Source organism: Haliotis rufescens, unplaced genomic scaffold (assembly GCF_023055435.1).
Source record: "Haliotis rufescens isolate VD_foot unplaced genomic scaffold, xgHalRufe1.0.p SCAF_2, whole genome shotgun sequence".
Taxonomy (NCBI): Eukaryota; Metazoa; Mollusca; class Gastropoda; order Lepetellida; family Haliotidae; genus Haliotis; species Haliotis rufescens.
Window position 1 is genome coordinate 17,525,161 of NW_025963890.1, and position 12,053 is coordinate 17,537,213.

At 38.0% G+C, this 12,053-nt stretch overlaps 2 protein-coding genes across 4 annotated transcripts in view; one reads left to right on the plus strand and one right to left on the minus strand.

Annotated features, from left to right (window-relative positions):
- The window catches only part of LOC124138765, a 28,443-nt gene extending 19,876 nt beyond the window's left edge, over positions 1 to 8,567 (plus strand). Inside the window, exons 2-3 of one of the 3 annotated variants that reach the window (XM_048399710.1) lie at positions 642 to 821; positions 7,823 to 8,567. In XM_048399710.1, coding sequence (XP_048255667.1) covers positions 642 to 821; positions 7,823 to 7,971 — 329 coding nt within the window. In that variant the 3' untranslated portion in view covers positions 7,972 to 8,567. Of the gene's footprint in view, positions 1 to 192; positions 6,360 to 7,822 lie in introns of those variants that run through there. The other 2 variants (XR_006861687.2, XR_007222171.1) reach the window with 2 other exon arrangements.
- Positions 8,182 to 10,073, minus strand: LOC124138764. Its single transcript, XM_046505617.2, has 3 exons — positions 9,933 to 10,073; positions 9,042 to 9,103; positions 8,182 to 8,442 (listed from the first exon to the last, which is right to left on the minus strand). Exons 1-3 carry the CDS (start codon positions 9,955 to 9,957, stop codon positions 8,182 to 8,184), a joined length of 348 nt encoding a protein of 115 aa, XP_046361573.1. The 5' UTR covers positions 9,958 to 10,073.
- Positions 10,074 to 12,053: the final 1,980 nt, after the last annotated feature.

Genomic DNA, 12,053 nt, shown 5'->3' on the forward strand with positions numbered 1-12,053 from the left:
ATTGTGTTGATTTTGAATTATGACCGTTCAATGCAATCTTTTCCATTGTATTTAATGAGTTACTGCTGCTGTATTAAATATGTAATAAGTTGGCATTGTTGAACTATTATTCTATTTACATGTAACAGACTTGAATGTCCAAATATGTAATCAATGATCGGTCAAATTATGCATATTGTTGCATTAAATACGAAATCCGGAAGTAATGTTTTTTTTATTAAGCCTAATGGTATAGTGTAAAAGTGACTATTTGCATGTATTATTTCCATTATGAGAATCGTTTTTTCTTGCTAAAACTTGTAATAGATATAGTAATTTTTGTATAATATGTATGAAGGCTGTTTATGCAAGTAGTATTCTAAATACTGTATTCCTGTGACAGGTGTGTATTATGATTATTGTAGACATCTTGAATGTTGAGACTGATGTATCAGCAGTAGCTAAACAGTTACATTGAAGTTCACAAGTTGATTTAAGTAAGTATACCTGGTAGGTCATTATGTTCCTGGAAAAATGTCACCAGGTAAACTATTTCTGATATGTGTTCAGATGTATTCCGTTGTGCATTGTGATTGAGACTTTGGGGCTGTATGCCGTTGGAAAATAAATGGTGACCTGACATCTCTCTCTCTCTGTTTTAGGGTATATTGTTGTGAGGCTGACAACTTGGCGAGCGTGCCAGGATCAGCATATGTTGCTTGAAGTCCACCACGACAATATTGAAGATGTCAGAGACAGAGTGGAGCATCAAATCCCGGATGTTCAGTCTGGATGTTGGTGTGTTGACAGAATCGCTGGAGCAGCTTGGAATACCTGTCAAGGCTGGTATCGACAAATCAACGTGTTTGACAACTTTAGAATCCTATAATGTCGTAATGATCCAAGCAATGGGGGAAAAGGAAATGCACCCCTACCAGCTGCTGTAGCTGAAAAGCAAAGAGGTTCCTGTCATGAACCCAAGACCGTGACCACATCACCGCCAACAATTGTGAGGGTAGCAGATGTTAAGGAGTTCAAGATTCATGAATCTGTCATGAAGCAAGAAATAGGTTTCATCAACTTGATATGACTGAGGCAGGAGAAGAAAGGGGTTACAGTACTGTTGAGATTATTGATGGTGTTCTTCGAGCCATTCCACCATCAGAGTTACTGAGGTGATACATTGAAGGAAAGGCTGATCGTAGTTTACCCATTTTCAGGAAGCTTCTCCGAACAGTCTCTGAGGAAAAATCTGCGACAAAACTTTATCAGGAACTTAGTTGTGGTGTTCAAGGGGAAAACGAAGAAACTTTAGATTTGGTTCGGAGGATTCTTGACTTGAGTCAAAAATAAATTTCTCCTGCAAAGAGGATGGATCTGATATAAGGTATGACCAGAACCTGATGATAAGTATGACCCTGAGAACAATACACACTGGCTTGAGAGACGCCATTATTGCACAAGAATTGAGGAACACTCTGTCATCTAATCCTCTGGATCATGAGATCATTGGTCAGGTTGGCGCTGCTGCGTCTGCCGAGAAGGAGCGGAAAAGGAAGAGCACACGTGTTGCTGATGTTAGGTCTGTAGTGTTTGAGGAATCAAAGGATGAAACAAGTGAACTGTTAGGCGACAGTGAACTGGCTGTCTAGGCTGCCAATGGGGAGAACATACCCTTTGAAGGATGTGTCGAAGTATCATTCGAACTGATGAAGGGAACCACTGATCAGAAATTTTCTTTTCCATTTTTAGTTACTAAGATGTCCAGCATCACTACCCCAATCATAGGTATTAATGTGATCGAGCAATATCTCTTCAGTCATGCAGAGTGTAGCAGAGTCAATGTCATACAATCAGGACTGCCAGCAATTAGGAAAGAAAAACTGGAAGCTGTAGTTAAGCTGTTGCAAGAGGAGCGACCTGATGCAATATGTGACTTTCACAGTGAAAGACCAGTATTACTTGTCAAAGCTGGTCAAGTGTTACAAGGGAAGTTCATAGTCGCCACTAATGTAAGTGAACCCACCACTGTCTTGTTGGAACCAAACATTAAGGAACCTTGGCCTGTTGGACTGAAGATTCAAGGATCGCTTCTTAGGTTGAAGAGATTCACCAAAACAAACATTCCGGTAATGTTAATGAACTGTACTAGTCATGACATTAAAGTTCACAGCAGGTCATGTCTTGGTACACTGCATCAAGTGAGATCTGTCATACCATTACAAGGTGAGAACGAGCCAGATCCTGCCCAGAATTTAGATGATATCCTGGAATCAGATAAAGACATCAGACACCACAAGCATACAAGAGCACTGGCATCCCCCAGTAGACTTAAGTGGTGATTTATGTGAGGAACAACATGAAATGATCAAGCAGATGTTATATGAAGAGTCAGATGTGTTCAGTAAGACATGATGATATTGGGACAATAACTGATTTGAAAATGGACATTCAACTCACTGATGATGTACCTGTACAGAAGTTGTATGTGTCCATACCGATGCCTCTTTACAAAGAAGTTAAAGATTATCAAGAAGACCTTATAAACAAGGGATGGGTACGACACTTGAAGTCATATTACTTGAGCCCTCTAGTTTGTGTCAGAAGAAAGGACTCGAGTCTGAGACTAAGTGTTGACACCCTCTACCACGCATACAGGATGCCCTTGACAGTTTGAGTGGAAACCAATGGTTTACCTTGCTTGATCAGGGGAAGGCCTATCACCAGGGCTTATCAAGGAAAGTTGTAGACCATATACTGCTTTTATAAGTCCTTGGGGGCTATATGAATGGACACGCATTCCTTTTGGTTTAACTGGAGCACCAAGTGCATTCAAGCGCTTCATGAACACTTGCTTACAAGGGCTGAGGGACACTATTTGTATTCCCTTTCTTGATGATGTTACAGTCTTCAGCAAAGATTTTTCACAACATGTAGAAGATGTAAGGACTGTCTTGCAACGGTTAAAGGAATCTGGGGTTAAACTAAAACCTCGTAAGTGCAATCTATTTAAGAAACAGGTGCGCTACCTTGGACACATTGTCTCAGAACATGGCATTCAGATGGACCCAAGAGACAAGGAAGCTGTTCTTAATCTCAAATCTATCCAACCAGCTACAGTGGGAGATGTGAGGAGACTATTAGGATTCATTGGTAACTACCGTAAATACATTCCAGATTACTCTCGCAGAGCACAGTGCTTATTCGAACTGCTGTGTTGTTCCGACTCCAATACTGTAGACAAAGGTGTGAAGGTGCGATGGGAAAAGAATGGTCAGTTGTCCTCAAGTCACAAAATCACATGGACAGATGAACATAAACAGATTCTGCATGGTATCATAGATGACTTGTTAACTGAAAAGGTGATGGCTTACCCTGACTGGGAGAAAGAGTTTGTATTGCATGTTGATGCCTCTCAAGAAGGACTGGGTGCCATTCTGTATCAGTCACAGGAAAATAGAAAATTAGCTGTTGTTGCATATGGATCACGATCACCGTCTCCAGCAGAATAGAACTACCATGCTCGTTCAGGGAAGTTGGAGTTTCTTGCTCTAAAATGGGCAATAACAGAACGGTTCAGGGACTATTTGTACTATGCACCCATCTTCACAGTCTTTAGTGACAACAACCCTCTGACTTATATTCTTCCTTCAGCTTAGTTGGATGGTACCAGACACAGATGGGTAGCAAAATTGGCTGACTATAAATTTTCAATTAAATACAAGCCTGGGAAGAAGAACTTTGATGCAGATAGACTGAGCAGAATGCCATCAGATATTGACCAGTATATGTTTGAGTGTGTCTGTGAAATAAATCAAGAAGCAATTGAAATGTCAAATCAGGTTACCAATGCTAGGGAAGAGGGTGACATTGTCTGGATTTCATCAATCACTGATGACCATACTTGTCTTTCTGAAGTTGTCTCCTCTTCCAGCTGCAAGCCTACTTTCCATTGTTTTAGTGCTGAGGACATCAACAAGACGATGAACACATCAGACCAGTATTGAAAAGCAAACAGAAGAAAAGGAAACCCAATAGGATGACTAAACACAGGACAGAAACCATGGACCTGGAAGAAACTCTGTCTTAATACGGATAGCGTTCTGTGTAGAAGAACAGTGTTGTAGTGAAGAAAGGACTCAAATAGTACTTCCCTAGCAATTTAGGGCAGCAATTTAGGGCACTTGTGTTAAAAGAACTTCACAATGAAATGGGGCACGTTGGTTCAGAAAGAGTTGTGGCACTGGTGAGAGAGAGATTCTATTGGCACAGGCAAGCGAATGTCGAACGTTATGTCACTAAGGAATGCACTTGTCTCAAAGACCGCACGCCAACAATTCCAACAAAAGCACCACTGAAACCAATATCAACATCTGCATCCTTTCAACTGGTGTCTATTGACTTTCCTCATTTGGAAAGAAGCACAGGTGGCTATAAGTACATTTTAGTTGTGTGCGACCACTTTACTAGATTTGCACAAGCATATGCATCGCGAAACAAATCAGCGAAGACTGCTGCAGAGAAAATTTTCAAAGACTCAAATTTTGGTTTCCAGCCAAACTGCACCATGATCAAGGTGCAGAATTTGAAAATCAGCTCTTTCATCATCTGCAGAAATATTGTCGCATGGCCAGATCGAGAACAACTCTGTATCATCCGGAGGGGAATGGACAGGTAGAATGCTCCAAAAAAACATTGTTGGGTATGCTTCGTACCTTGCCCAGCCAAATGAAAAGAAACTGGAAAGATCATTTAAATAAAGTAGTCCATGCATACAACTGCACTCGAAATGATGCTACCAGTTACTCACCTTTCTGTCTACTCTTTGGGCGATCACCTCGTACCAGTGGACCTAATGTTTGGACTTGGTAACAAGATTTAAACAGTGATCCTAACAAATATGTGAACCAGTGGCGACAATGCATGCAACAAGCATATGATCAAGCAAATGTGATTGCCGATGAGAATGCATGAAAGGGAAAGAAGCAATATGATAAGGAGAGAAGCACTACTTTGATGACTGGTGATCTCATGCTTTTGAGAAACATGTCTGAAAGAGGTGGTCCGGCAAAGTTGAAATCTTATTGGGAACCAAAGATTCACATTGTGAATAAGCAATTAGTGGGTGACAGTCCTGTATATGAAGTGAGACCTGAAGGTGGAATTGGATGGACTAGAGTTCTACACAGAAACAAGGTGCTTCCTTGTGATGGACGTCCAGTTGACAAGATTGTTGACAGAGCAAAAGCCCAGAAAGCTGGAACTCAAACGCTCCGGATGAAAAAGCACATTGTCGATTATGAGCACTCAGGGACGGACAGTGATTCTTCAGAAGGCAGTGGCCAAGTGGAGATCGATGTGAAGGAAGTTCATCCTGAGAAGCATTTTGCTGCGTCAGAAAATGCCAATGAAACACACAACACCCAGTATCAAGTCGGTCGACGGATCATGGTTCTAATAGTGTTGAGGATCGAGATGATACTGATGTGAGTGCAAGTGAGCAGTCACCAGATGGTGACAATTCTGTGAGGACCTGTGACCAAATAGATCTACAGCTACAATCAACAGAGAGTGAGGAAGAGTCCACAGATTTTCATTATGCCGATGATGAAGCAGAGGTGAGGAAGTCACAACGACGAAAGAAATGTCCAGTCAAACTGACATATGCCACAAAGCCAACTGAATGTGAACAGAAAACAAACCTGAACCTTTTCGACTTGCACCGTGGTACCTGTTTCATGGTATTACCCATACCAAGTACTGTTAACACCAGTGATACATAACCCATGGTTCCATCCAGAGAGACCTTTACAAGTGATGAATGAACTAACATTGAAACTTCACTATGAGCACAATGGTACGACCTTAATATTTTAGGTATGGGTTGCCTTATGGGAAGAGACATCCAAGTTTGTTGTATTTAGTACAGTCTGAAGTACAAAAGGTATTTCCACTTAGAATAACTATGTGTAACAGTAAAAGGTTTGCAGTATTCTTTGACTGGACGTCTAGCAGTATTGTTGCCTTCAGTGTCAAATATCATGATGTATGTAAAACTACAGGTTGTACACTTTGAAAGTGGTATTTTGCTGCCACTGAGGAACTTACGTCTTAATAATTTAAGCAGCGCTTACTGTTAATATGTTTTCAAAACTGTTGTTGAAGGTGTATTTGTAGTTCGCATACATATCTGTTGAAATGTCGGGATCACATTTTTTTATGGGGGGCAAATGTAAGAAAGTGAAATAATGATAATGTCCATGGTCAAAGGGAAGTTACTCTTTGGGTGGGTGCGCTACCACCCAAAGGTCAACTGACCAATCAAAATTGCCTGTTTACTTTGGGCTGTATGCTGTTGGAAAATAAATGGTGACCTGACATCTCTCTCTCTCCCTGTTTTAGGTATGTATGCAATAATATTGGTCGAAATAAGGCCGTCTTGTATCACATATTGTAGATAACAATGCTAGGACATAGGTTGTAGGTATTCTCTCAGAGGTAGCATCGTATATTTATTGTATTTTCGATTTATCGAGCCAAGCAGAAACCTCGTGGTTAGCGTTAGACGTTCGGTCATTGACAGATTGTGTTTCACAGGCTTTTTTATTATTAATGGAATGTGATTCCCATTTTCGGTATGGGAATAGAATTCTAATAGTTTTGGTTCAGGAATAGAATAGTTGTTTTGAACTTTTAACATTAAATATTCGCCAATGCTTTTTAAACTCTGGTTGTCACCTATTTTCGGGGGTCAGTGACCGCATTAACTAGATTCAGGGGAAGTAACCCTTATCTTGTTACATTCCCTAAAGCACATCCTTGTCATGTTTGTTATTGTTTTGATTTTGAATTATGACCGCTCCATGCAGTCTTTTTTATTGTATTCAGTTAGTAACTGCTGCTGTATTATATATGTACCATATTCGACGTGATAAGGACCCAGGGCACTCTCATAATTAGAAATAGGTGACTCTTACTAGAATAAAATTTTGGTGGATTAAAAAAACACAGTTGAAAGATCGTAAATTTCGTGGTTTATGCTGACAGCCTGAAATGATACAAAAGAAAAGTCTGTTTGTATTATACACGACAGATATATTTTTCTAGAATTTAATTGCCCATAATTATGGGTGCATATAACACACGTGTGTATTATACAGGAATAAATAAGTCTTGTGTATATTGATCAATTGGAAGGAATTGCGATTGTTCACTAGCCAATATATTAGCAAATACCGCCATGGGCGCTTATTAGAGCAAGGTGCTTATTAGACCGAATACGGTAATAAGTTAACATTGTTGAACTTTTATTCTATTTACATGTAACAGACTTGAATGTCCAAATATGTAATCATAGATAGGTAAAATTATGCATATTGTTGCATTAAATACACAATCCAGAAGTAATGGTTTTTGATTAAGCCTAATGGTATAGTGTAAAAGTGACTATTTGCATGTATTATTTCCATTATGAGAATCGTTTTTTCTTGCTAAAACTTGTAATAGATATAGTAATTTTTGTATAATATGTATGAAGGCTGTTTATGCAAGTAGTATTCTAAATACTGTATTCCTGTGACAGGTGTGTATTATGATTATTGTAGACATCTTGAATGTTGAGACTGATGTATCAGCAGTAGCTAAACAGTTACATTGAAGTTCACAAGTTGATTTAAGTAAGTATACCTGGTAGGTCATTATATTTCCTGGAAAAATGTCACCAGGTAAACTATTTCTGATATGTGTTCAGATGTATTCCGTTGCGCATTGTGATTGAGACTTTGGGGCTGTATGCCTTGGGAAATAAATGGTGACCTGACATCTCTCTCTCTCTCTGTTTTAGGGTATATTGTTGTGAGGCTGACAACTTGGCGAGCGTGCCAGGATCAGCATATGTTGCTTGAAGTCCACCACGACAACATTGAAGATGTCAGAGACAGAGTGGAGCAATTGCTTATGGACTACAAGTGTGATCACCATGCGTTAGTCTAGAACATAGCCAGAAAATAGCAGAAAAGGAGCAACTAAACAAACAAAATGTTGTAACAAATAATGTATTTCATTAACATAAAGAAAACAGCCAAAAAAAACAGATGAATTTTATGTATTTCCTAAATATTGTAACAAATGCCTCAACAGTCCTAAAATGATTCATAAATGTTTTGTATATAAGTATATACATATGTGTTTAGAGTTCACTGCCTAATCATCCTTCTTCTTAAACACACTCTTGACTCTTCTGAAGAAGTTGGCCACCCTGGATAGCAAGGCCTTCAGGAAGGAGTGGGTTGGCTGGATGATCTCCTCATCCACGAGATCTACTTCAACAAAGTCAGTGTCGTCCACGATGTACTGACCAGCGATAGTGAGGGACACAGAAGGGACAGTGCTGGGGCGAAGGGTCTGTGGGACGGGCAGGTGAGACAAGTGGGCAGGGATGGTCAGGGACTTTGAAGTGGGTTGCTATAGATAGGGAGGTAGTGGAAAGAATGGAATGTGAGGAATGAATATTATGTAGATGGAAAAAGTTAGTCAATCATTGAATTTTATTGCAGCAAATAAAAGATTATGGTGGTAAAGACAGAAAAGGTGTGAAAAAAGAAACAAGGTAAATAAAGATGATATAAATAGTAGATACCGAAAGGTAGATAATGCAAAGGGAAGGTAGATTGTTTGTTTGTTTGTTGTTTAAAAACGTTGCACTCAGCAATATTCCAGCTACATTACGGTGGTCTGTAAATAATCAAGTCTGGGCTAAGACAATCCAGTGATTGACATCATGAGCATTGATAGTAAAGATGTTGACATGAAGGATATTCTTGGAAATACAAATGTGACAAACTTTACAGAATTATTGAAGCCTTTGAACCAAAGTACTCTCAACATTCATAATAGGGTTTTATTAATTGCATACTGTTGGTTTAAGGTAGGAATATAGTATAAACATTCAGTTACAGCTTTATAAAAACAGGGACCAGTACACAGAGGTGTTCCACATTTCGGTGAAAACTCATGGAAGTGCTAAACAGGCATTGTTAAAGACAAGCCTTTAGGACACCTACATGGCAAGGGGCTTGATAAGTCAGTTGGGACAGAGGCTGGAGGAACCAGATCATCCGATCAACTGTGGGGAAAAAGAGGAATAAACATACAGGGTATTAAACACCCAGAATGTATGTTGCTGGTTCCTAATCTTTGGGTGATGACTAGTAAATTATATATCATTTTGCAGTTTATAAATTATTTATGCTGACAGATAGGTGGTATATATAGCTTAGCTTTTAGGGGTTCCCCTTTTACAAAATGTTCCATTTTTATGTTGGATAAAGAGTAATGGTAATAATCACTGCAAAGTATATCTCCCTGTTACGTTATGACTTGAGCCCCTCAGACAAAATATGGGATAATAAGTTACAGTTTACCTTTTACTGCTAAACTAAGTCTATTTGCTAAAATACAAGGGATTCCGCCTAACCATACAATATTGATTTGGACTCAGACTGCAGTGTACATTCTGAGAGTATATAAGAAATCATGAGCAGATCCAGGATTTAAAAAAAAGGGAGTGGGGGCAGGGGTGTGTTCCACTTGGGCTATTTGTAACTTCAGTAGGGGCAGTTCCCACACAAATCACTTCCCCAAGACTCACAAACACTTCATGTAAACCACTGTTAAAATACATATACGGATTTCATTTTACAACCAAATCAACATGTTACCATGGTAGGAAAGGCGCATAAATAATGTCATGAGATGTAAAAGACACAAGAACCTACATTTTATTATAATGTTTACAAGTTCAAGGTATACAAAGGTCCCTGCATTCAACATCTTAGCCCCTAAAGCATGCAGTGTTTGAAGATCAGTACAGGAGCCATGATACACTCCCCCTCATCACACTAAAATACCAACATGTAGGTACAGAATCTACTGAAGCGTAATTAGAATTGTACCTTGAACATAAGTGCTCGCATTCATGGTGGCAGGTTCAAGAATTGCAATAAAGGATAGGAAAAAAACGCTTTCAGAACAGCCAAGTGCAGATGTAGCATCAAAAATGGCGTCGATGTAACGTCAAAGTGACAACCGTCGTCAAGGAAGACATGAAGTCTCGTAAAATCGCGCGATATTACAAAATAAAGTTAACTGGCTCCCGACTTCATTTGCGCTTGCACTGGGGTGTTATAGAGAAGGAGCTCGGCTGTATTTTAAGGAGAGAAGTTAAGTCGCGCCATCATATAAATGAAGCAAAATTAATTATGAGCTGAATTAATTCCTCCAGGCACGATTCTGGGTGTTACTAGTTACTATTCAACCAGCAGCTTGTAAGGGTCCGTCAAATTTATGGTACGACAGTGACTATAATCATACTATGGCAATTTTCATAACCAGCAATATATGGGGTGCTCAGGATTTTTTTCTGACCGGGACCTCACGGAGACTGGTATATCAATCTGTTTATTTGTACTTGAGGCCTCGGGCCCATATAGAAAGTATACAAAGTATACAAAAATACAAATTTTCCATCAAGGTGATGGTGGTTCATCATACTTATACACGTATATTCAATGATAACATAGTGTACAGTAATTATTGATAACATGCTCTCCTTACAAGTGAAGCTTTACAGAATTTTAGCAAGTTTTCTACTATAGCTGGATCATAATCATTCATTAAATTAACAAAACATTTGGATGTGCATTTCCTTAAATATTTCTCTGGTACAAAAAGATTTCTCAAATGATTAAAACATGGACATTTCATTATTATGTGGAATTCATCCTCTAACTCATTTAAATTACAATTCTGACAGATTCGTTTACTTTTTTTTAACATTTTTCCATCTTCCAACATTTATGTAAATTTTTGCACCTCCAGTTCTTAAAAGAGCTAAGTATCTTCTATGCATTAAATATGTTTTGCAATACACATATGGTTCACCATTTAATGAAAATTTGTATTTACTGTAATTATCGAATCTTGTACTTTCTCTTAATTTTGCTTGCCACTCTTGAAAAGAAATATCTCTTAATCTAAGTTTAATCATGCTTATTAAATAATCAATATTACCAACACCTTGAGAGACCTATCAAACATAAAGATTCTCTAACATTTGTTACCCAATTTCTCCTATCACATTCATCTAAGTGTTTTAACATATTATACGACTTTTTTGGTATTCTATCATCTGACGTGTATTAATCTTAGCCAATATTTTATACATTGCACAAATGAATCAACATATAACGGGTATCTACCACATTCTCCTACAGCCATAGCATTTGGAGTTTGTGACGTAAACCAAGAAATCTTTAACATGCATAAATCTGAATTTTCTCAAGTGGATCAAATGTATTGGTGCCCCAAATATCTGCACCGTATAATAAAATAGGCTTAATCTTTACATCAAATATTTTAAAGAATATGTCATAAGACAAGCACCCAAGTTCATTTAATGATCTTAAAATTTCATAAAGTGCTAATTTACCTTTTTGGCATGTGTATTTCACTGTTTTTATCATATTTATATTTGAGTAAAACATAACACCAAAATATTTATAGTGTTTTACTATTTCGATATTTTGGTTATTAAAAGTCCATCGTTCGTGTTTTTTCAAAATTCCATATTTTCTAAATACCACTATTTTTGTTTTGTCTAAATTAACTGTCAATTTCCATTTGTTACAATACTTATTGAGAGTATTTAATTGGTTTTGTTAACCTGAAATCGTATCTGAAAACAATACAATATCATCTGCAAATAAAAGTATCAACAATTCTATATATTCAGGAAAATGTTGTACACCTCTAACGTTTTCGTGGTCTAAAGTATGAACGAGTTCGTTTATATACAGAGAAAATAATAAGGGGCTAAAAACACACCCTTGTTTTAAACCTATGTGAGATTCAAATATATCTGAAAATTGTCCATTAGACTTTACGGTATTTCTAACCTTTTCATACACAGATTTAATAGCATTAAACATATTTCCTAATAGACCTATATGTTCCAAGAGATATAATAAATATTTTGTATCTACTGAATCAAACGCTTTTTTAAAATCTACGAAAGC